At 41.9% G+C, this 26276-nt stretch overlaps 1 protein-coding gene across 3 annotated transcripts in view; it reads left to right on the top strand.

Moving 5' to 3' along the window:
* The window catches only part of piezo1 (piezo type mechanosensitive ion channel component 1 (Er blood group)), an 87522-nt gene that overhangs the window by 3553 nt on the left and 57693 nt on the right, over positions 1 to 26276 (top strand). For all 3 annotated transcript variants that reach the window (XM_086260126.1, XM_086260125.1, XM_086260123.1), the window contains exons 2-4: positions 20809 to 20904; positions 23894 to 24059; positions 25222 to 25363. In XM_086260126.1, coding sequence (XP_086116252.1) covers positions 20809 to 20904; positions 23894 to 24059; positions 25222 to 25363 — 404 coding nt within the window. The remainder of the gene's footprint in view (positions 1 to 20808; positions 20905 to 23893; positions 24060 to 25221; positions 25364 to 26276) is intronic.

Raw genomic sequence — 26276 nt, 5'->3', positions numbered from 1 at the left:
CTTAGAACATTTTTTCAAGTCAAGTCTAAAGTCATAAAATTAATGACTCGAGTCTGACTCGAGTCCAAGTCATGTGACTCGAGTCCACACCTCTGGGCATGACTACTGTTGCTATGAAATGTTGGGAGACTGAGAGAAACAGAAACAGTCTCAGACAGGATGCAACTTGTTACAACTTGCAACATTGTGTCTTTAAACAGTTCACATTGTGATACAAAGGAAGTGAAACCCGACGATATAACAGCCAAGAGGACATTGCATCAACATTTCCTGGAGAATTACCCTCATCCAAACAAACACTTTGTGATCCTGATCATGTGTCGCTCTTCACACTAAAATTTCAAATATTAAGGGTGGTTGTAGCTCATCTGCTAATCCCAAGGTTGGTAGTTTGATCCCAGTCTGCCAAAGTGTCCTTGGGTAAGACACTGGACCTTGGGAGAATGTTTGATAGAAAGCACTTTTATGAATATTGTTTGTAATCAGTTGTTTCAAAACTCGTGGTACATTGACTTTTTATGAACGTTAGTGACAGTGATTTATAAAAACATGCAAACGTACATGGAAGTACAGCTTCAAAGCAAATATTTGTTGTGAGGACCTTAATTTTTGATAGATAGCTGGCAAAGGAACAATGAGACAGGAGCTTCTTGTTGTTGGGAGTGTATTCCAATGCTCACAACCCAGAGTTGACAGATTCCTTCCACCTGTTTCTTTGCAGAGACAGTAAGAAAGTCCATTCCTTACATATAATGATGGATCAAGTATCAACAACAACAACTTTATAAGGGCTGTGGAATAATGTAGTTAAAGTTTACACAAGCACACTTCACTCGAGCGTGTTGAACATAAGTAGCGAGGTGTTATTTTAGGTTTCGGTGAAAGATCTGAATTAAAAAAGATGAGAGGGGGAAAAAGCGCAGCACCACTGGCTGGGTTTGTTTCAGACACAGACCTGATCTGAGTAACAAAAATGAGCCTGTTTACAAGAGAACTGTGTGATGTAGCCTAGTGAGTCAGAGTCATTCCACAGTAGTGCAGTTTAACAGGACTTCACGGCTCGGTGAGAAATCCTCGGTGTGTAGGAGTGAGTCAGAGAGAAGGATTTATTTGTGCTTTAATTTCGCCACCATCAGCACACTGAACAGCAGCTCATCTCACTGTCATTTCTAAGAAAAGGAAACTGTACAACCTGCTCTTGACTCGGAGTCCGATTTTCCTACGTGCTTAGTTTTAATGGTAAAGGTATACTGTTACATGTTGATGCCAGGAGGCAAAGAGGATAGCTACGTTTGGAGAGTTCAGAGTTGGGACAGCGTCTGCTTCAGTGCTGTGATTGGCCTGTTTGTAACAGAGCCTTAACTCATGGAATATCTGACTATAGCTGTAGAACTCATTTAAACACATATGAACCAGGGCAGAGCCAGTGCTTTCCTGCTCTCACAGGCCTTTAACATGCCGCACACTACAGTCACATTTAAGCAATCCCACAGACTGATTTAGTACGTTCATTCTTTGCACTTGAAGCACTTTGTCTCTCTGACATACACTGATATGTCTGAGTTTGCTGTGAGCCACTCAACCTGTATACTGGGCAGAAACATCCTTTGATAAGGAATAGGCTGCAAAGCACCGCTGAGTCTCACAGCTACAGACCTACACACTGTGTACCTGCTTGAAATACTTGGCAATAAGTACTGCTGTATTTTCACCCTGACACAAGTTTTTGTGCTATTTCTCTGAATATACAGATGACAGAATATAAGAGAATTCAGCATCAGGCTGCTGAATGAGTCTGCTCCTCTGCTAGCTAGACTAAGTGTTTTGCGTCTGTTATACCCAATAAAACGGCTCTGTTGTTTGTTAGTTTTGATCAGCTGGTATTCTTTCTGTGGTTTCTGGTGTTTGGTCAGTCAGTTCAACATTTTGGCAGCTTGTTGAGTGATTTCATCAGGCCCGAGTCAAAACTGTTTCTGTTCTTTAAGTGTTTGCTTCAAATCCAGGCTTTCACCTTCAACTCTTCCGATTCCTTCGGCTGATGTATCATCACAGACATTTATGTTATGCAGTGTATTTGTTTTTACTGTCATGGAAACGGTGCAGAGGAGCACTGGGCCATAAATGACACACACCAGCCACTTCATTAGGTACACCTGTTGAGCTGCTTGTTAACACACTTTGAACACAAGTTCAACATGAGCATAAAAATTTGGAAGAAAGTTCATTTGTGTGACTTGGAACGTGGCGTCATTGTTAGTGCCAGATGGGCTGATTTGAGCATTTCAGAATCTGCTGACCTGATAGGATTTTCCCACACAAGCATTTCTAGAGTTTACAGAGACTGGTCTGCAAAACAAGAAAACATCCAGTGAGTGGCTTTGTTGTTAGTGGAGGTCAGACTGCTTCAGGAAGACAACAGTGATTCAAATCACCGCTCACTACAACCCAAATATGTACAAAAGCATCTCTGAACACATCGAACCTTGAACGGGATGGCAACAGCTGTGGGCTGAGCAAAACTGGGCAATAAATGGATCCATCGGCGTCGTAGCAGTGGTTCAGGTGGCTGTAAATGTGTCTCTTATATTTTCCTGGCTCACTTTGTGCCCCTTAGTATCAGCTGATTGTCGTTTAAACCACACGGCCCACCCAAGAATGTTGTTGACCATGTCTATCTATTTCTGACCACAGTGTTCTAGATCAGCGGTCCCCAACCCCCGGGCCTCGGGCCGGTACCGGTCCGTGAGTCGTTTGGTACCGGGCCGCGAGAGTTGAGGCTCAGGTGTGAAATGTCTGGTTTTCAGGGTTTTTATCGGTTTTCAGTGTTATTTTGTTATTGTTTTTATCGTTTACTCGGTTTTCCTGGGTCTTTTCACGTATGTTATGAATAAATCTTATTTTTTTCGGTACCGGTACTAGTTCTATTTTGTTGTATTTATCCGCGACACCTTAAAGGCCGGTCCGTGAAAATATTGTCGGGCATAAACCGGTCCGTGGCACAAAAAAGGTTGGAGACCGCTGTGCTAGATCATTGCAGAACCTCTGACAGCTGCAACCAGCAGGATGATGCACAATGTCACAAAATTAAAATGGATCTCACACCACTGTGCTCAGATGGCCTCACAGTCACCTTATCTTAGTGCAATAGAGCACCTCATCCATCGATGTCATGGATGTAGCAGCTGTGACAGCGTTACATCAATGTGGACCAAAATCTCTGAGGAATATTTCTGGCAGTCTGAAGTCCTACCCAGTGTTAGTCAGATGTAACTAATGAAGTGGCCAGTGAGCATACGTGTGTGTGTGTGTGTGTGCACACACCTTTTTTCTTTCCACAAAAACAGGAAAGTTGCTCAGGATGAACTCTACTACATGCAACAAGAGAATGTTCCATTCCAACAAAGCTGAGCTGGACCTTTATCACCGTTGCTCCTCGCTTTGATTCTTTCCTCAGCAGAAGCGTTTTTACCTTTTAGATCTGAAAAAGAGTGGAGAGGAATCTCACTGACAGAACAGATTGTAATATAAATAGCATTTGATCAAACCTCTGTTATAACTGGAGAGAATGTGATCACCATGTCTTTATTTCATCTCTCTAATCATGTCATCATACATAAAGCTACGTTTAAGAGTTCTGAGGACCTCACATGAAGAGAGCCTTTCTGCAACCTGGAGCTTGCAAAAGTGCACTCATGTATGAGGTGAGCAGCAATAACATAATCTGCCAGACTGAATCTCAGCATGGACTCAAACGGAGACATAAAGTTAAAAATCAAAATGTGGCATTGTTAGTCAGCGAGCTAGCTGTCGCTCTTGGTACTCTTGTATTTGATTGTGGATTTTGTCCTTGGCACATATTGTGCACTTCCTTTTATTGTTGTTTGCCGTTGTTCTGCCCTGTGTATTTGAGTTCAGTGCTTAGCTAAGGTTTGATGACAGGACGCATCAGTTATTGTTCAACTGAACAAGAAGCAGGAAACCCTGGCTTGGAAGCACAATGAGGGATTTTTAAGTTAAATACTAATATAGAGAGCTCTGATAGTTTAGCAGTTTACACATTCGCCTAAAAATGGAAAGACCCCTAGTTTCATCCAGGGAGGAGATACAAATCCCTTTGGCCAAATCAAACATGCCGACCGGCACGCTGAGGCACTCCCAGCAGAAAAGAACGTCTCCCGCTGACACAGAGGATTCCCTTTTGACTTCTCTAAATTGCACTTCTGTTCTAGTTTTCCTCAGTTGTGTGAATAGAGGGTTGCAGAAAGACAAACTTGTGTCAGCAAGTATATTGCAGTTGTTCTGTCCTTGATGCAGTGTGCACTTGACTATCATATTCCTGTGGCACTCTTTCATGTAATAAAAATAAAAGTATTTCCACATCTCCACTGCAGTCTATGAACCTGTATGGAGCTTCCTTTAATTAGCTCTAGCCTGTGTAGGGGAGACCTCAGATGCCCCAGCAGATGATGTAGAAGGCCGTTCAAGAACTGGCTCCAGTGTTTGTTGCTTTGGTAGTTGATAGGTTTGTAGCTTGAACCCATCCGCTGGAACGTTGAAGACAATATAATTACACAGCAAGCAAGACACGAAGTAGGCAAAGTTCTTCATGTTTCTCGTGCACGGGAGAGAACCGGACAAACGCCGTTCCTTCGCTTGACCCCAGTTGCTCTCGTCCGTTCTCCCGTAACACTGTTCTTTTATTGAGGTTACATGAATATGCATAGGTTCATTAACATATAACATCTTACATAGGTATACATGTGAACAAAGAATACTGTGTGTGTGTGTGTGTGTGTGTGTGTGTGGTCAAGATGTGACCCTGTGAAGAGTCTAGCGGGTCCATCTGAACAAAAGGCTCTTATACTTAAACAGATATACGTGTGTTTGCTATGCCATATATCAGCAAGAGAAGATACAGATCTATGCCAGAACACTCTGTAGAGGAGTGAACGCACTCCCCTCTTCATGCTACACAGAGCTGTTACAGACCTCCTAGGATGAGACATTCTTTCAATCTACAAATGATTATACACTTCTAAGCATATATGAGTAAATATTTCTAAGCATAAATGACAATGAACAATACAAAACCTAACAGTAGTGAACGCCTGTCAGTGCAAAGATATTAGATGGTGGTGGTTGTGTCACACTCAGAGGTGGAGCTAGAAAGATTTTCTTTGGGTGGCACGGAAATCAGATGGGCTGGCAAAAGCCATTTCATACACATTTGCAGGTGTTTCATTCTCTGTTCTGTACCGTGTATAGTAAAATACATCAAATGAAGCAAGAGAACATGTTTGATATATCTTGATGCATGCTCAATCATCCAGGTAAGTAAATCTCCAAACGTTGATCCAGTTCATCTGGACGTAGCGTTTTGTGGGAGAAACGTTTCGTCACCCATCCAGCTGACTTCTTCAGTCTCGCAGAACACAAGAACCTCTGTTTCACCTGGATTTACACGAGCAAAGTTTGAAGACATCCAATTATTAATGGCAGAAAAGCATTGTGTTGGGGTTGTTGGCTTAGCAGAAAACTACAGCTACATATTATCAGCATAGCAGTGGTCGGAGATGCATTTGAACATGTTTCATACATGACCCAGAGGTAACGTATGTAGTGAAAACAGAAGAGGTCTAAGTATAGATCCACATACAAGGGGTGCCTAAACTGACTAATATGAATTCTGAAGTATCTGTTAGATGTGTGATAAAACTTTTAGAGAACAGTTCCAGTCAACTCGGCTCTGTTTAGTGAGACTAAAATGGATTACTCACCTTTATCTAAGTGAGAGTATCATTAGTAATTATTTATGATGTTTCTGTGCTGGGCTTTTGTTTTCATTTTCAATTGAAACAAAAAAATTAAATTTATCAAAGATATTATTTCCCTCTGCTACGTGAAAGCAGCAAGGATCCAGATGAAAGGACTGGATATATAATAATAATAATAATAGATTTTATTTATGAGCGCCTTTCAAATCACCCAAGGACACTTTACAATAGGATAAAACACTTAGTAAAACAATGGCAGAATAAGAACAATAAAACAAAAGCACAAGATAAAATGAACAAACAGTGGATTCACAGTGAATATGCAGATTTGAACAGATGAGCTTTGAGTTGGGATTTAAACTGGGAGAGAACCAGTGTTTCTTATTTCAGGGGGCAGAGAGCTCCACAGCCTGGGAGCAGAGCAGCTGTAAGCTCTGCTTCCCACGGTGGTGAGGCGGAAGGAAGGTACAGTAAGCTGGATAGAAGAAGAAGAACGAAGTGAACGGGCAGAACAGGTGGTGGTTAACAGGTCAGAAAGGTAAGGAGGAGCGAGGTTATGAATGGCCTTGAAGGTGAGCAGAAGAAGTCTGAAAATTATCCGGAATTTCACTGTGAGCCAGTGAAGTTCCTGAAGAACAGGTGATGTGCTGGTAGGAGGGGTTCTGGTGAGAATGCGAGCAGCAGAGTTCTGAACCAGTTGAAGCTGATGGAGGGATTTTTGGGGGAGACCATGCAGAAGAGAATTGCAGTAGTCAATACGGGAGGTAACAAGACTGTGTACAAGAATGGACGTAGACTGGGTGGAAAGAGAAGGAAGCAATCTGTTAATGTTACGTAGATGGAAGTAGGCAGAACGGGTGAGATTACTGATGGGAGATTTATAGGAAAGCGAACTGTCTAGGATGACACCAAGGCTCTTAACCTGAGGAGAAGGGAAAACTGTGGAGTGATGGTGAGTGAGAAATGGTTCGCCTTCAAAAGGTGTATATATATGATGGAGAGAAGCTGGGGCAGATGGAGGGGTGATGTCAGTCGGGCAGGAAGAAGAGTGCACGTGTGAGGCAATATCAATGAGAGCTGTTATTGAAATCAGAACTGGGTGAGACACTCGACGAGGGTAAAATCATCCAGACTCAAATTATGATCTGATAGCTTTGAACTTGTCACCAAAGGAATTTAGCAGTATCAGAAAACGTGGTAAGCAAAGAGGAGGAATCAGGAGTAAGTCTAAGTCTGTTAATGGTGTCAAACAAGAGCCTTGGATTGTGCTTGTTAATGAAACCAGCTAAGTAAGATGTTTTTCGCTGGTTATAGTTGAGTGTGCTTAGCAATTCCTTCATGCGATGGTAATGAACATCGCATAGTGAACATAGTGACATATGTAGATGGATATGTAGCTGCGCCTGATGGCTTCTAAGGTCAGTGAGCTGAGCATCCTTGAGTTAGCTGGGGTAACTTTGACTGAAGGTAGTGGACCACTGGGAAAGGTCAGGAAACCAGGCGTCAGTGCAGTGATGACATCAGCAGAGTTGAAGGTGTCAGTGCAGGATTTCAGTCACTCCACAGTAAAATTCAGTAAATCCAATAAAACCAGTGAAAGCTGTCAGAATACAAAGAGAACCAGTTTGAAAAATTAGAGTCCAGAAGTGACAAGTGATCTTAGCGAGGAGAAAGATTGGCACTGTTGTGCGAAATCATCACACAATAGTGCCACAATGGAGCAGCTGCACCATAACCAAAAAGAGTCATGGCTCTATGATAAGGGACTGCAGTTTTTCCAGCCTGCTTCTCCATCACTCTGTCGAAATCTTGGGCTGGTGACGCACCTGAATCTTTATTTGGCTGCTCTGAAAACCGGCCTGTTGTCTCACATCACACCTGGAGAAAGCCGTGGCACACAAATCATGGCACACTTACAACCCACTTTGATTTAAAACTGCCCCAACTGTCAGTGAAAGGAAATGTAGTTACACATTAAATCGATGAGATATTATAAAATTATAAAATATTATTTTTTTACACAAGTAATATACAATCCTAATATGTTATTTATTTATTATTTCATTGTGGACACTGTGAAAAAACAATTTCTATAGTAGATAATGAGACAACTTTACTGTCATTTAATTGTTTTTCTATCTATTATTTTGATGCAGCATGAATGTCTGTGTTAGCTGTAAAACTTTATGCCCTCCTTTACACTTCCCACAGTAATCCAGGGGCCACACTGGATTCTTTGCTGGGCCAGTTCTAGCAGGTTGGTGTCTGTTTGACACCCATGCCTTAGATCAGGGCTGCCCAATCCCGGTCCTCGAGAGCTACCGTCCTGCAGCTTTTAGATGCATCCTTGTTCCCACACACCCGAATCAAATGAATAGCTTGTTATCAGGCCTTTGCCAAACACGATGGCATGCTGAAGAGGTAATCAAACCATTTGATTCAGCTGTGTTGGAGTAGGGATGCATCTAAAAGCTGCAGGATAGTAGCTCTCGAGGACTGGGATTGGGCAGCCCTGCTTTAGATGGACTTCAAATTCAGATTCCTTTTATTTGTCATTTTCATGCTTTGCATACAAAACACATCAACCACACAGTAGTGCATTTTGTAAAGTAATAAACCAATAAATAAGAGCGTTTAATAAATGGACTAAAAATATGCAATAAGATGAAATAAATATTATGAATGGTAAATGGGTAAAAGTACTGTAGCAAGGAAACAGTACAGTCAGTCCCTATGAGCAGCTCACATACTCTGGTTAAGACGTCTGTGTGCTGTCCTTGATCTAATGCTACTGTATCTGCTCCCAGACTCTGAGCATGAACCAGGGGGTTGGTCGAGTCCTTTATGATGCTTAATGCTCTGTGCCTACAGCACTTAGTGTAGATGAGGCCAGGAGAGCGAAAGTGTTGCTGGGCCTTCATGATGATGGCTGCGGCGTCACTGGTAGTTAGCTCATCTATCAGGTGAACTTCAAGGTTTTGGTGCAGTGAGCCCTCTGCATTTGAAAACTGCTGATGGTTAATGGGAGCTGCTGCAGGCAGCTAGTTCATCTGAAGTCATCCATCCTTAGTTATGTGATTCATGGCTGTTAGCTGCTCTTTCCTATGTAAGAAACAACTGTGGTATCATTGCAACTGTTATCACATGATTTGCTGAAGTTAGCAGAGCAGTCATATGTCATCAAGGTTAACAGTAAGGAGCTCAGTAAGACAGTAACAGTGAGCACAGACTGATGGGCCATGCTCTGCCTGTAACAAGCAATCATGATGTAAACAACATATTTCTTCTCAAAGCATCATTAGTTAAGCAATTTGTAACATCTAAAGGAACAACATTTGATTATTAGAATTATTTTTGAAAATTACAACTAATTTACATCTTTTGTCAAATGAAAAGTGTATAAAACATATAATCCACATTATTATTGAAGACGTTATTCACCATCTTTTTACTAATGTATCACATGGTTTTCATTCAAAGCAAGCAACATTATTCTTATTTGTATAATGAAACCACGTTGGATTATTTTGACCATCAAAACAATGTAAATAAGCACACAAGCAGCCGAGAGGTGGAATTCCTCCAGTGGGTCCTGGGTCTATCCTGCAGCCTCCTCGGACATGCCTGAAGCCCCTGACCCAGGGTCCATGTGTGAGCTGCAGTGACTGATGCATACAGCAGTAAGCTAAAAATAACTAGACAAATTATGATTGATTCCTCTTACATTCAATTAATTCAAAGCTGCTGCTGCCTCTTGTTGACATTGTAAATCTGAGTTAAACATTTTGGCTGGTCCTAACTGTGTCATACATCTTTAAAGAGTTGTTTGAAGGTTAAGACTAGGTTTATAGCTAAGGTAAGAATCAGGTTTTAGCTAAGATAAAGATTGCAGTTAGGTACTTAGTTATGATAGTTAATGTTAGGCTAAGGGACTGGGGAGAAGACCATTCCCAGTTTCAGCCAGAAAGTCACTGGACTTCTTGAAGTTTCTTGAAGACCTTTCACCCAGCAGGTCCCTGAGGTCATGTGACCAGGGCTTGCTTGCTGTCCAACACACGAGGCTGAAAACAAAAGGCGACAAACTTTTTGTAACTGTGGCCCCCAGACTGTGGAACTCTCTCCCTTTGAGCCTGAGATCTGTGGACTCAGTGGTCTCTTTTAAAAAACAGCTAAAAACTCTTCTTTTTAAACTTGCTTTTGGTTGATTTTTATTTTTATGTTTTAGCTTCTGTGAAGCACTTTGTGATTTTTATCTTGAAAGAGGCTGTATAAGTAAAGTTTTACTTACTTACTTACTTACTTACTTACTTACTTACTTACCTCGCATCTGAGAAGCTTTTTCAGTCCTAAAGCCAAATAGTGGAGAGTCACAGGTATTTAAGCTGTAGTGGGAGTTGTCCCTTAACAGGGTCGTTGGCCTACTATCGATCATGTGCTTTACCACAAGGTGTGAAAAAATGCCTGGGTCATTATCAGCAGAGACTTTGCCTCACCCTATCATGTGACCCATTGAGATCAACTGATGCAAGATGTGAGCGGGGGTTGAGGCGCCTCGGGACAAATCTCAAAACTGTGTTTGGTGGCAATCAGTTGGTGTTGAAAGCCACCCCCTCTGTTCAAATATAGTAATATAATGTAATAAATAAATAAGGGCTATGGTCCTTTAGGGTGGGGATGGCAGTTGCACATCTGCCAGAATATTGCACACACTAAAATATTGCACATGGAATGGCAGCAACATAGTCAGTAGCTGTGACAGAGTGATTATATGCAAGTCTGTTCACACTCTTAGTTTGCATTAAAAGTTCTGACTTGTCCTGTTGTCTTGTCCATCGTGTCCTGCAGACATAGCTTTATTGAGTGGCTGTTCGGTTTGTCCGGTGCAGAGGTCCGAGCGCTCCTCGCTGCGCTGCACAGCATACACTATGTTTTTTAGCTTGTTTCCAGGTTTTGTCCTTGGGATGAACCAGTTCATGCCTGAGTGTGCGGCTGGCTCTGAGTGCACTGGGATGTCGTGCTTGGAGAAGATTAGGAGTTTCTGAGTTTCTCCAATAAACCTGGTTTCAAAGGGATGACAATCTTGTTCTGTTTGTCATTTACAGTGGGGCAAAAAAGTATTTAGTCAGCCACCGATTGTGCAAGTTCCCCCACCTAAAATGATGACAGAGGTCAGTAATTTGCACCAGAGGTACACTTCAACTGTGAGAGACAGAATGTGAAAAAAAATCCATGAATCCACATGGTAGGATTTGTAAAGAATTTATTGGTAAATCAGGGTGGAAAATAAGTATTTGGTCAATAACAAAAATACAACTCAATACTTTGTAACATAACCTTTGTTGGCAATAACAGAGGTCAAACGTTTACTATAGGTCTTTACCAGGTTTGCACACACAGTAGCTGGTATTTTGGCCCATTCCTCCATGCAGATCTTCTCGAGAGCAGTGATGTTTTGGGGCTGTCGCCGAGCAACACGGACTTTCAACTCCCGCCACAGATTTTCTATGGGGTTGAGGTCTGGAGACTGGCTAGGCCACTCCAGGACTTTCAAATGCTTCTTACGGAGCCACTCCTTTGTTGCCCGGGCGGTGTGTTTTTGATCATTGTCATGTTGGAAGACCCAGCCTCGTTTCATCTTCAAAGTTCTCACTGATGGAAGGAGGTTTTGGCTCAAAATCTCACGATACATGGCCCCATTCATTCTGTCCTTAACACGGATCAGTCGTCCTGTCCCCTTGGCAGAAAAACAGCCCCATAGCATGATGTTTCCACCCCCATGCTTCACAGTAGGTATGGTGTTCTTGGGATGCAACTCAGTATTCTTCTTCCTCCAAACACGACGAGTTGAGTTTATACCAAAAAGTTCTACTTTGGTTTCATCTGACCACATGACATTCTCCCAATCCTCTGCTGTATCATCCATGTGCTCTCTGGCAAACTTCAGACGGGCCTGGACATGCACTGGCTTCAGCAGCGGAACACGTCTGGCACTGCGGGATTTGATTCCCTGCCGTTGTAGTGTGTTACTGATGGTGACCTTTGTTACTTTGGTCCCAGCTCTCTGCAGGTCATTCACCAGGTCCCCCCGTGTGGTTCTGGGATCTTTGCTCACCGTTCTCATGATCATTTTGACCCCACGGGATGAGATCTTGCGTGGAGCCCCAGATCGAGGGAGATTATCAGTGGTCTTGTATGTCTTCCATTTTCTGATGATTGCTCCCACAGTTGATTTTTTCACACCAAGCTGCTTGCCTATTGTAGATTCACTCTTCCCAGTCTGGTGCAGGTCTACAATACTTTTCCTGGTGTCCTTCGAAAGCTCTTTGGTCTTGGCCATGGCGGAGTTTGGAGTCTGACTGTTTGAGGCTGTGGGCAGGTGTCTTTTATACAGATGATGAGTTCAAACAGGTGCCATTCATACAGGTAACGAGTCGGGGACAGAAAAGCTTCTTACAGAAGACGTTACAGGTCTGTGAGAGCCAGAGATTTTCCTTGTTTGAGGTGACCAAATACTTATTTTCCACCCTGATTTACCAATAAATTCTTTACAAATCCTACCATGTGGATTCATGGATTTTTTTTTCACATTCTGTCTCTCACAGTTGAAGTGTACCTCTGGTGCAAATTACTGACCTCTGTCATCATTTTAAGTGGGGGAACTTGCACAATCGGTGGCTGACTAAATACTTTTTTGCCCCACTGTAGTTTCTCCCTAGTTGGCGTCTGACCTTCACTTTAGAACTGAAGAAGCTTCTCAGATGAGAGAAGTCCAAAAACGTACACTGGATCCAGATGAAACCACTGTGTCGTTGGATGTGGTCTCCTTTTTCACTTGTATCCCTACAACCAAGGCAGTGGAGACTGTCAGAAAATGACTACAGCAAGACAGCTCCTTAGAAAACAGAAGTGGGTTTACCCCAGTCTCTGCCTTACCACTGCACACTTTAAATACAACAAGGGTTTCTACAGACAAAAACATGGATGTGCTATAGGCCCCCCAGTGTCACCCAGTATGGCAAACCTTTACATGGAGGAAGTGAAAAGTAAAGCTCTTAGCTATTTCAAAGAGCAGCTATAGATGGATCTATATTAAATCAACTCAATCTAAAAAAAAGAAACAGCTGTGGGAAAATGAGTATTAGAAGCAAGAAAAAAATAAAATATGCTTAACTAGACTTTTCATTTTTAATCATAATATCTTATTTTTTTCATTATAACAAAGAAAAGGATAGCAAAGAGGGAGCAGAGCGCTAACCCACCAACGAAACATCAAACCAGAGACGGCTATATTTGTTTCTTAGAAAGTGCAACGAGTGAAACATACATTCATGGTAGTGTGAATGGACCAGCAATACTATATTGTTACTATCATGTAGTACTGACAGTAGTACTTGAGTAGCCTCTTACCTTATTATGAAAAAATGCAAGTATAACTGCACCATGGTGGACCTGAAGCGTATGTATTTATGTATAAGTTTTATCAGAGAATGAACAAAAGGAAGTGCTTTGTGTTGGAACACTGGACGTACCCTCTGTCTGTCGGGTTTGTTCTGAGTGCTAGTGAGAGATAGATGCTGCCTGTGGGCCTAACGAGTGTTATCATGTTTGTCAAGAGACATCATTTTGGGCGGGTCTGAAGTTTTACTGGGCAGCAGGGTGGAGCTCCTCCATGCAGAGTTTGTCCTGTATGTGAATATTCACAGTGGCGTGTCTAGAAAATTTTTGTTGGGGGGGCCAGGTAGGGGCACAGATTTGGAGAAGGGTGGCAGATTTAATTGGCAGATAATGTTTTAAAAAAAAAAATTCTACCAACCATTAACCATAATTCAATAATCCTATAAACCTAATAACCAAATGCACTTTTAACTCTTATTAGAATGAGATTTTAACCACTACGGTGCAAAGTTTTTAGATACTGCGTTGATAAAGTACAAGAGATACAATCAGTGCTTTGTCAGTGTTTACTCAGCATTCAAGGACAGCAATATTTGCATAGTATTTTTACTGACATGTAGTGCACATATGTTTTGGGCAAAAACATTTTTGAATATTAAAATACGAACATTTGTAACAAACAATTGACAAATTAGCCAATGCCAATGCAAAACTTTCTCTGCCTGTTAAAAAAAGAAGATAATCTTCTCACAAACTGGTGTTTGATTTTGAAACAGGAAAAAAGTGGAGAAACAACTGAAAAGACTAATATTTGAATAAAACCTGAAAGCAAGTAAATACTTTCTATGCTGCCTTATGGTAAACTGTGGTAATATTGATAAAGAACAACACTGGCTGATGATGAAATACAGTCAGCTGGCATGGTGACACTGCCAGTATTAACCTGCAGGGCTGGACTGGGACAGAAAATCGGGCATTTTGACTACAGACCGACCCCCCAGGTATTAAAGCCATAAAGCCTTTGACTGAAAACAAACGTTGTTGTGACAGTGATGTACAGTCTTGTTGGTATATGTATGATTTCTATACATTTTACGTCAGATAAAAACTTTGGTTGTAAGATTTAGATAATTATTTAATAAAAGCGAGATATTTTAAATGAGAATAAGAAAGAAAAGTATTTCTTTGTGCCCCCCTCTCCCTGTTAATGCCCTACCTGCCCCCCTGGCAACACTTTGCTAGACCCGCCCCTGCACAGTTACCAGCTGTCAGCTACATAAAAAAGGATCCTGGTGTTATTTATCTCTCAGAAACAGTTGATAACTTCAACTCATTCATGTCACCTAAAAGGTAAACCTGTTTCTCCATCACCTGTTCAGCTCTGATGATTCAGTAAGGACATCTCCTGGTTTCATGTTTCCCTCTCACCACATATCCAAACTGACATCATGACCAGCAGCTTTACAGCTGTGGCTCCAGCAAACATCAGCTGATACTAGAAATTAATATTAAATACATTCTAACAACAGCTGATCAAGCTTAAACGTGCTGCTGCTGTTTAGCGCGACATCTGCTGGTTTCCTCTTTCTGGCGCAAAGTGGGCGATAAATAAACAAGAGAGAAAAGCTGATCAGCTGATCATTGATCAGTTTCATGATTGAAGTAGCAACAGGAGAGGGAGGGGGGAGAATGAGAGAAGAAGCAGCTGTGCCGCATAACGACAGAATAAATCCAGCTTTGTGTCTTTTTTCCATTCTAGCTGAAGTTCGGGACAAACTGCGTCTCTTCTCAGCTCAATACGAAACGTGTAATATTTTCTCTGAATGAGGGACCATTCCATTTTTTTAAGGAGCCGTTGGCAACTCTACTAACTAACATTATGAATAAAATAAAGTTCACTATCAGTAACATCATAGCACCCACCCACCTAAAAACTCCATCAAGCTGGCTAGAACGCAGTATGAGTTATTGCAACTGACGGTAAAAAGTCAGCACAACTAAAATAAACTCCACCTAAACTTGGTTTATATCTGACCCAGAGAGACTGCAGGTCATAACTTCTTACCTGAAGTTCAGTTCACCTGACACTCGGACTGGCGGCTGCCTCGGGTCTCTCCTCCTGCCTCCCCTTCCCTCATCCACCTGTTGCCTCTGTGGAAGCCCCGCCATAGCCACCACCAAACAACGGAGTTATTTCTACACATCGACCTGCATCTGGCCAATCCACCACCTCTCATTGTTCATGCCGTTACAAAAAAAATAAAAAATAAGTCAAATAAGCCCGATGGCCAGTCCAGCGATGTTAACCTGCAACCAAATCTGCAGCTCCATACAGCAATGTTACGACTTAGATTATATCTTATAACTCATAACTCTTATGTTAGCTCCCCTCAGTAGCATACTGTCTGAAATATTCCACGGCTGCAATAATTCTTTAAGTGTTATTTTTTCCTTGGTATTCTAATTTCACCGAAGTTTACTAAACTCAACAAACTTAATATTACTTACCGGGACATTTATTCTGTCCTCATTTTCTTTCACCGAAAAATTGTTTCCTGCAGTGCGTCTTTCGCGCTTGGCTCTCCTACCTTTGCTAACGTGATGCACATAGCGCAGAAGGATGCTGCATTCACTTACAATCGGATATCTGAGCGTCACCGTGAAAACATAATCGGACATTTGATATTTGATTGAATTTTATTGTTTTGCCTTTGGGGTGGCACCTGGGGTGGCCAGTCTGGTTGGGGGGGTGGCCTGTGCCCCCCCAGGCCACCCCGCTGGACACGCCATTGAATATTCATACAGTAGGTGTAGACATAGATCCACTGGGTGTGGATCTATGTTGTTCCAGACAATTTTGATAGCATGATGTGAGTTATATAGAAGTTGTATCAGCTTTTAGAAGCTGATAAAATTTTAAACCTGTCGTGCAATTTTCCTTATTTTTATTAAATTTCTTGTGAAGTACTGCCTGTTTTCATCATTTCTTCTATCTTTAAGACTTTAACAAATGTAACAAGTAAATCTACAGAACTTTCTAGAGGCGAATGGATTAATATAGTTCATATGTTGCCAAAAGGCTACACTTATCTTTCCAACTATTTACCTTTGAAAAAGATCTATTCTGATGATTGGGCGTGGACACCAAGGATCTCGGCCAGGTTTGATTGGTATTGGCTGTTTTTAATAGTTTGATGAGTAAAGAGTTTGGGGCTTTAAGTCAGATTTGAACTTAAAGTGACAAAAGCTGCGCTTAAAGTCCAGCATGTATGTGACTAATCTAACAGGAAATCAGTGAGTGCCTCCAGCTAACTTCGTATTATGAAAACTGTTCTATATACAGGCTGTCAAAGTATTTAAGGGTGTTAGAAATGTGGAGCTTTTTCATTGTGCAGCCAGACTTTCTACCCATTCTCTCGACACATGTAGATACACTGTTGATTCTGTATGCTGGTGTAGCAAAGTGCACACTGTAATGCAAACTCAGAGTTTTTTGCACAGTCCACAGTGTGATTGACCGCCTGACATGTGTGCAACTCCTCCAGGTCCCGGTGTGCTACTGGGACGAGGCTGATTAGCAAATGAGTGGCAGCCAATTAGCCCAGTTGGCACTGCTCCCTGAACCACTGAGCAACTTACTTTTACAAGCATTTTTGAGCCCTTATAACTTGTATATACAAAACTAGATAATGATAATGGGTGTGGGGCGAGACCAGTGATTGTCGGTTTCTCAAAAAAGAAAGCTAACCAACACAATATCCCACTAGTGACACAATTTTGTGTGTCCTGCAACAACACCAGCTAGGTTTGAACGAGCCATCGGTTCCACAGGGGAGGGCAGCGTGACAGCCAGGGAACAGAGAATGGAGCAGATCCTTTCTTAAAGAAAATAAACTGATTCCCCCTCGATAAATTCACATAAAGTAAGAATAGAGGTGCCTCTAAATAAAACACAGATCTGAAAATAGCAGTTATTGTGGTCTCAAAAACAACCACCAGGGAGAAGAATTTAAACAATGAGCACAGAGGAAACTTGTACAGTCAAGACAACAATAAAAATACTGTCCAGCAAGCTGTTAATTACCAGACAGTCCAATATTTGTCTAAGTGCTAAATTCAGTGACTGTTCGGGTTCTTCTCAGCTCTGAATAGTGAGTCTCAGCTGAGCAGATTGTAGCCGCTCCCTCCTGATGCCGCTTCTAGGGTTGCTCGGTCAGCAGCTCTAAAGAATAGACAATGGTGACATTACCCAGCCACGTACAGCCACTGCTGATCTTACACACTCCCCTAATGAACTACTGTTGCCCAACACCGAGGAAAAACAGGTTACTCACAGGGCTGGGCGAGGCGCTAGCCAGAAAATTCTTATGACAACATGACAAAACTAAGAGAGTTCAGAGTTTGCACAACAAATATGAAACAAATAAAACCAAACACATGCAAAATCCCTAAAAACACAAGAACTTAAAAGACAATCGAAAATAAAAAGATGGAAATGGCACCAGCATGAATATTCTGTTATAACATACATGCAGGCAATCAGAAGGTCCTGAGTCCAGTTCCACCTTCAGGCCGAGGTCTTGCTGTGCATGTTCTCCCTGTGTTTGTGTGGGTTCTCTCCGGGTACTCCGGCTTCCTGCCACAGTCCAAAGACATGCAGTTAGTGGGGCTAGGTTAATTGGTGACTCTAAATGATAGAGTTACCACAGGCAATGGGAGTGAATGGTTGTCTGTCTCTGTGTGTCAGCCTGTCCAGGGTGCACTCTGCTTCTTATCCTAAGACAGCAGGGAGAGGCTCCAGGCCCCCGCGAGCCTAAAAGGGATAAGCAGAACAGAACACACTAACAATCACAAAGCTTAAAACCCCTGGTCGATATCACTGTTCTTCTGAGCTGACTGCAGAACTGATCAAACTAGGAGCTGGCTGGTGCCTGTTTTACCTTCAGCCATTGTCTTTTGTGGAGGACGAAAGGTTTCAAACTTCCAGGCCTTAAACTTCACGTCTCTTCTCCGTGGTAATAGTAAATGGATAAAATAAGGCTGAATGAAAGAATGCTTCCTTGAAAAAGACTTGAATACTACATAAAATAAACCTCATCCAAAGTGTCTTTGAATGGCAGACACAGGATGTGTCTGAGTGTCTACATGAGTCTCACAGGCCTGAACTCTGAACTGTTTGATTTGCTGCTCACCACAAACGAGCAGACGATGCATCAGCTTTTCCTACTGATAAAAACCTTCCTTATGGCCATTCATACTACACAAAGTAATGAAGCAATAAACAATCAAATGACACAAAAGTTTCTTTTTAACTTTCTACTTAAATTGTTTTTTTACAATTACGGTTAAAAAACAAAACAGTAAAGGGAGTCTCACTGGTCCGGCCCACCTAAGGTCAGAGTGCGCTGTATGTGGCCTGTGATGTAAAATGAGTTTGGCACCCCGGCTCCAGACTGCGTGGGCCTTTCTTGCACCAGTGTAGTGTCTCGTGGAGGTCTGGATCGAGCCTCTGGGGTCCCCTTTGTTTGAAAATGGTGGCTCCAGTCTTCAAACAGGTGGACCAGAGAGTATGCTCCAATTATCATCCAATTAATGGGAAATTCTATTCGAGGGTGCTGAAGGAGGCTCTGGCTGGCAACTGGGGGCAAAGGAAAAATAAATAAATAAAAATTGGATCCCTAGTTCCCTGGGATTAATTACAGCAATAATTGCAAGACGAGCAACTCCCACCCGAACACTGTGGACGCACAAATTGGATTTGTAATTTTTTTCTGTTTCTCTGCTCATTCTTGCCTTGTTGGATTATTCCGAGGAATTGGCTCCCTTCCTATCAACATGTATCTACATGCAGCAGAGATGATGGTGTTGGTGGCCAAGGTGTTCCCACTCTCTCCTCTCGAGATCAGCTTTAGCTTTGTGTATTATTATTATTACATCACTCTCAGGGTTCTTACAGGTTACTCTAGCCTTAAAAATGAACAGGACTTTGGAGCCTATTTTTCCAGGCTGCTAAATTTGAACCTAATTAGTTACAGGATGCATGGATTTAGAGGTGAGCTGCTGTTACCGGGTGTGGGTGAAGGAGGGGTGCTTGACCCCAAGGCCACCCTGGCGAGGGTAAACAGGGCTGTGCGCTGTCAGAGGAGAGTAGTCCCTTTACCGTTTTGCTGCTATCCCTCTGTAACAAAGCATCCCTAACACTCGCCTCCACCCACTCCACCCTGTTTGCGCTCTTCTTCATCTCTCTTGTACACGGTCCTTGCTTTTGATAGTAAACAACAGTACTTAAAGTCATCTACCTTAACTACCTCTGCTTATTTCATCTTCACTGTCAAACCCGTCTCTCTCTCCTCTTCTTTGTAACACACAGCTTTGATAAAACAAACACAACTGGTTCTCAGCTGAATTAGTTTTTTCAGTACATATGCAGCTATTGTTTAAACGCTGAGGGCTTTTTTTGGTTATGAATAGTCTCGTTATAAAGAATAAAGCCTTGCTGCTCAACAGTCATTATGATAATGCTTTAGTTGTTATCTGAGTATTTGCATTTTGTTTCTAACTATACACCACATCAGGAGATTCAAACAAGCTAACTGAAGTAATTCAGCTTTGAATCTAAGAATGTAACGAAGGTATTGCAAAGCTATTCACGAGTGTTGAATCTGGTAGCTTTTCACTGTAACTCCAGCAGATTCACAGAGGTCTTGGTGCAAGTAAAGTATGCCCCCACCAGTGGGCTGAAAATACTCAGCAAAGAAGAAAAAAGAGTCAAAGCCTTAATCACCATGTTTAAGGCGAATAATATACCTTTGCAATTCTCGACAATATTCCTAACTGATCGTGATCATCTGCAGGACATGAGAAATGAATATCTTTTTATAATACTTGTGCCAAAAACGCAGTTACAAGATGCTGGCTCCGCCCCCCACTATGTCAGATTGCAGGGACAGTGTGAATGACTCAATTACATTCTCAATACGTCTTAAGAAGAATGTTTTTGCCAAGCTATGGTGCGAGTGGGTCAATTTTATGAAGCCTCTTCAACCAGACTTTAGAGGCTTGAGTGCTGTGTTTTATTTCCTGTTGAGTTCTACGTATGACATTGTTGCCTTCTCTCCCCATGTGCTTTTTGTCTGTTTGTTTGGGGCATATCTGGATGTTTTGTTTTTGATGTACTATGTGTTATACTCCACTTTGTTTTGAAAATAAAAAATAAAAGTGGCTAAATCAACTGTGTTGCCTGTTTCTGCAAAGAAAGCTCAGTAACACAGAAAAGGCCTGAGACAGCAGGCAACAACTTAAAGTGAGCAAAGTGATTCCAAAATGTGTTTCAGGTTAAGACAAATGGCCGTAATTCATAAGCAGTTAATGTGATCGTTTTGTTAAACCTCTTGAATTAAAGCGTAAAGTTTTCACTTTAATAACATGTTGATTGTTTGATGAGTAAAAACAATATGATCACGTGTAAAAGGTTTCTCTCTGAAATCCAGACCTGACATTACATCAAAATCCAGTTCAAATATGGGTATAATTTGAATATTTATCAGAATCGTTTTTCCTGAGATGATTCCATAGTAAGATGATCTGTGTAAAGATGTGCCCACACTGCTGTTTGACTGCGCTGTTTCTGTCTTTGCAGCTTGTCTTTTTCGCCTCAACATCCTGTCATTGGTTTACTTCTTGTACCTGCTGCTCTTACCGTGGTTCCTGTGTCCCAACAAACACACCATCAAAGGTAAGACCATCTGTGTTTTCAGGTCCGACCTTTTATGCATTTGAAACCTGCTTTTCTTTAAGCCGTCCATCCATCCGGGCCGCGAGGGCAGGAGCCTTCTTTCTAGCTTATCCAAGGAACGCCAGGGTGTTCCCAGGATAGCCGAGAGGTTTAATCGCTGCACTGTATCCTGGGTCTGTTCAGCTGGCTCCTTTTGATGTGGAGACGTGGCGGCTCCACTCTGAGCCCCTTCTGAATGGCCGAGCTCCTCACCCGGTGTGTAAGGGAGAGGCCAGCCACCCTGTGAAAGCTGCTTTTCACGCTTAGATTAGATTAGAGATTAGATAGAACTTTATTAATCCCTCGGGTGGGTTCCTCTGGGAAATTCGATTTCCAAAAAAGCACAGCACCGACAGAAGTTACAGAGTTACAGAATATTATATATATATATATATATAATACACACACACACACACACACACACACACACACACACACACACACACATAAATACAGAGACAAATATAAATAAAATATACGAAGGGGATAAATAGAATAAATAGGAATAAAAAATAAAAATACAAGTGAATTGCACATTTCAAGTATTGAGTCTATTGCACTGTTGACTATTTACAAAAGTATTGCACAAAAGGTATTGTACAGTGAGGTGAAGAGGCACTACAGCTTAGTTGTTCCCCCCTCCTTTGTCCTCCTGTTTCCCCTCCCTCTCCCCTCCAGAGAGGAGTTAAACAGTCTGATGGCGTGTGGGACAAAGGAGTTTTTAAGTCTGTTGGTTCTTGTCTTGGGGAGAAGCAACCTGTCACTGAACAGACTCTTCTGGTTGTTAATGGCCGTGTGCAGAGGATGCCTGGCATTGTCCATAATGTCCATCAGTTTCTTTAATGTCCTTTTCTCTGCCACTGTCACCAGAGTGTCCAGCTTCATGCCGACCACAGAGCTAGCCTTCCTGATCAGTTTCTCCAGCCTGGATGAGTCCTTCTTTGCTGTGCTGCTCCCCCAGCACACCACAGCATAGAAAAGTACTCCAGCAACCACCGACTGGTAAAACATCCTCAGGAGCTTCCTGCAGATGTTAAAAGACCTCAGCCTCCTGAGGAAGTACAGTCGGCTTTGGGCTTTTTTATACAGGTGCTCTGTGTTGCATGACCAGTCCAGTTTATTGTCCACCCACAGCCCGAGGTACTTGTACTTGTTGACCACCTCCACCTCCTCCCCCTCTATCTGAACCGGCAGTGGACCTTCTCTGGACCTCCCGAAGTCCACAACCAGTTCCTTAGTCTTTGAGGTGTTGAGTTGCAGGTGGTTTGTGTGACTCCATGCGACAAAGTTCCTCACCAGACTTCTGTACTCCTCTTCCTGATCATCCCAGATACACCCCATGATGGCCGTGTCATCTGCAAACTTCTGAATGTGGCATAATTCAGAGTTGTAGCAGAAGTCAGAGGTGTACAGGGTGAAGAGAAGAGGGGACAGCACAGTTCCCTGTGGTGCTCCTGTGCTGCTGACCACAGTGTCAGACGTGATGTCACGCTTGTGTCCACGAGCTCGTTGTTTTGGTCACTATGCGGAGCTTAGGACCATTTTTGTTCTCATGATTCATCAAGTAATGCTACTGACCAGCCAATCAGTGGCAAATATTATTCCTGTGGTGAGAAGTTCTTGTCCTTAATGTCATGCGTTTAGTGAAAAAAGAATCCACTGGTTCATATCCTGTTCGATTTCCGGTTTAAAAACATAGTTTTCATGGCAGTAGTTAAGATGACTTCATAGGGTTTGGAGGTTCTTGTTCTGGGGTGCGTGATTTTGACTTTTTCAGTTCAGGAGAAAAGCAGTGGCCTATTTATGATGTTATTCTTTTTTAAACCTTACAATGTAAAGCAAGAAGCTCTGTGACTGAAATGTTTTTGACTTTATTCTGTTCTGTGTCTGTCCATGACTCACTCTAGCTGTCCATTAGTATCCATTTGATCAAACATTGTATTGTTGCCATTTTTTATGATATAATTTTGTCTTTAGCGAGTTGAGTGATTTCATCCCGTAGTTTGTGAGAGCAGTCGAGTGCTTTGTTTACATACAGGCCTTCCTTAAGAATCATTCTGGGCCCTCTTCTCTTTTCCCTGTATATCCATGATTTACCGCCTGTGTGTTGTGGAGATGGTCTTCAAATGTATGACGATGATATTCGTATATATTGTCAAATAGAAATGGTGTCAAACATTTAGCACGCGGAGAAACTACTGAGTAGCATTTCTTATAATGAAACTTCAGCAAAATGAACACGCCTGCCACATCATTTGTCATTTTGATTTTGGGATGTCTTTGAATTCTGAAGGTTGAGTAATGAATCAGTAATGAATCCAATGTCTACAGCTGTGTGCACACTGGGAGTCGTTTGCAGTCATGTGGCAGTCAGAGACTACAGAAAGTCAATGATGTCTTCAAGCAAATAAAGGGCGAAATAATCACTGACACTGGGAAGTGTGGGCATGGGCAGGAACCAGGCTGAAGTGACTACCAATGAGAGTGAAGTACACTAATGATTGACTTGGTAGTAAACGCATTAGAGGGTCAGCTAGTCCTCTAGAGCCCAAATGTCCACAAATGACCAGCTATCAGCTTCAGAACGATGGCTGACGCACAAATTGCTTCCAGTGTGGATGCAGCGTAAGCACTTTCATTTGAAGGACCAAAACACTTTGGTCCTTCAAATGAACAGGTACAAAAAAGAAACCAAACACATCAGACATCGCAATAAAGCTATTGCCAAATAAAGGTAACCTGAAGAACAGTGAAATTGAGATGATTTACAAGGATCTTCTAACATTCACACACACTCAGTCACACACTCAGTCACACTGGGGGCAGTTCAGGATTCAGTGTCTTGCATATACTTATTCCATGTCTGTAAAATAAAGATTTATTTATTTATCTTGGTTTTATTTATGCTGCATTTAACCGTTTCTGTATCTCTCCTGTCTTTGCCTTTTAGGTCACACAGGACGCTTTATCAGAGCAATATTCTGCACCAGTCTGCTATTTGTACTGGCTCATATCTGCTTCCAGACAGTACTATACACATATCCTCCTCTCAACACTGCAATAGGTGATAACTGTTCACAATGGAATACCATAAGCAGACATATAGGACTGTCAAGGTATGTAACTATGTATCTAATTCCATGAGTTGCCCCATGTATCCCTGCCAGTGTCACTGATGGGCTGATTGTGGGAAATAGTAGGTAAATGTAGCCTACAAGTAAATGCAAAGCCTCCCACCGCTCTCTCCTTGTCTCCTCACCCTCAGCCAGTGGTGGAGAGGGCTGCCTCCTCCCTGAGCCTGGTTCTCACACATGTTTCTTTGTGAAAAGTTATTTTTTCCTTTGCACTTGCTCACCGGGGGGTCACAGGATTGTTTGGCCTTTCTCTGTATTATTTTAGCACCTTTAGATGAAAGTTGTTGTAAGTTTTACACTATATAAATAAGAGAATTAAAAATAAATTGAACTGAATAGACACCTGAGGAAGAAAATACTGAAATGAAGATGCTTATTTTAAAACACTGCCATTAATACTTTTTCATTTGAACATAGAGCTGTACATTAAATCACATTTAATTCAGTTTACTTTAATGAAAGCGCCTTTTGCATTTAAACCATCTTAATCAACCTTATTCCCATTGTTAGAATTGCACACAGGTCTTCACGGTCCTTGGTAACTAACGTCTTGGAGAAGTTGCAAAGCTTCTACGAACTTTTTGTGCTTTCCCAAACTCACGCTATGATAACGATTAGGGACCAGAGCACCTTCTTCCTGTCAGTGTGCATCTATGTCACATGGGCCATATGCTGTTTTTGTAAAGCTGCAGATTAAACTGATTCGATTAGTATGAACTTGGCAGGAGGCGACCTTAAATCTATTTGCACGAGTGCAACCTTAAATTCACTATTGCCTGTATACATTCATCTTTTAGCATTCTGTATTTATTTGGTCTTCTATTAGCCACGTATCTAACTTTTTGCTTGATTTGCAGTAATGTGTCAAATAACATTTAATAATAATAATAATAGATTGGATTTATATAGCGCTTTTCAAGGCACCCAAAGCACTTTACAATGCCACTATTCATTCACTCATTTGAATAAATCAAGTGTTCCCAACAGAACTCTGGATTGTAATGGTATCCATACATCCACCATGCAATGTGGATATATTTTGTGTATGATATCTCTGAAATGTTTTACATGAGTTGAGATAAAATGAGATATACTTTATTTATCCTATAATTGTAACAGCCTTGCATGTGTACGTGTGTCATAGGCTTCCCTTGGAAGACCCTTGGAAAGTGGCACGTCTCCTGTGCCCAGACCTTGGTGTGTGTATACTTGCATTGGTAACAGTCATCCTCTGCAGCAGATTGGTCAGGAACAGAGAAATGGTGGCTGCTGCCAACATTACATCGGTGAGTCTCTTTGCATATGTTTAAATGTGTATCTTTATGACAGGAAACCAGCAGTGTGGTTGTGCTGAAATCAAAGAAGTCACAAAATTACACATAAAAACTATATATGGTAGATGGACAATCACTAGTGCATGCAGCAAGGAGAAGGTCAAAACAAAACTGTGTTGTTGTTTTTTGTCTTTTAGCATCATAGCAGGTTCTAAAATGATTGAAATACAACCTCAGAGGAACAATAACACGTCATTTTTTAATCAAAAGCTGAAGTAGACTGTGTGAAAAATGAAGTCCTCTTACAAATTGTTGATACTCACACACAACTGTGTGCGCTAATCCGTGCCTCACCAGATCAAGTGCATGGATATTACTCAGTGAAACCAATTCCTCGAGTACAGTACTACTCAAAAGTCTTGAGACTGTTAGGTGACGGCTGTGTGCAAACAGGAATAGGACCCAAGATGCAGACTCCGGAGACAAACTTAAACCAAAACAGCTTTAATGCTGAACGCAAACATAACATAACTGGGAAAAACTGAAAATAAACTAACACCGGTGGACTGGCAAAACACACAGCAAAGTAAACGGTAGATCACGACACAGACACAGAGAAACACAGGGCTTAAATACACAGAGGGAGCAATCAGGGAATGAATAACAGGAGGGAAACACAGCTGGGGCAAATCAGAACTGACGAGACCAAAGAAGCGTAACCTGAACACACTGAGATAAGACACAGACCTTCAAAGTAAAACAGGAAATGCATAACACAGACTGAACAAAGAGACAGGCTCATATGCAGGCACTACAAAGGGAACAGAGACGTGGGAACAGGGCAGACACAAAACACTGACTGAACACGGGGATATAGGAACTTAAGATACACATAGACGCGAACTAGACAAGGGGATGCAGGTGA

The sequence above is a fragment of the Aulonocara sp. 'chitande type north' Nkhata Bay genome, linkage group LG13, assembly GCF_057382095.1.
Source record: "Aulonocara sp. 'chitande type north' Nkhata Bay isolate Kocher_YH1m ecotype deep benthic linkage group LG13, A_spYH_male_GT1.1, whole genome shotgun sequence".
NCBI lineage: Eukaryota > Metazoa > Chordata > Actinopteri > Cichliformes > Cichlidae > Aulonocara > Aulonocara sp. 'chitande type north' Nkhata Bay.
This window is presented reverse-complemented; position numbering and strand designations above follow the sequence as displayed.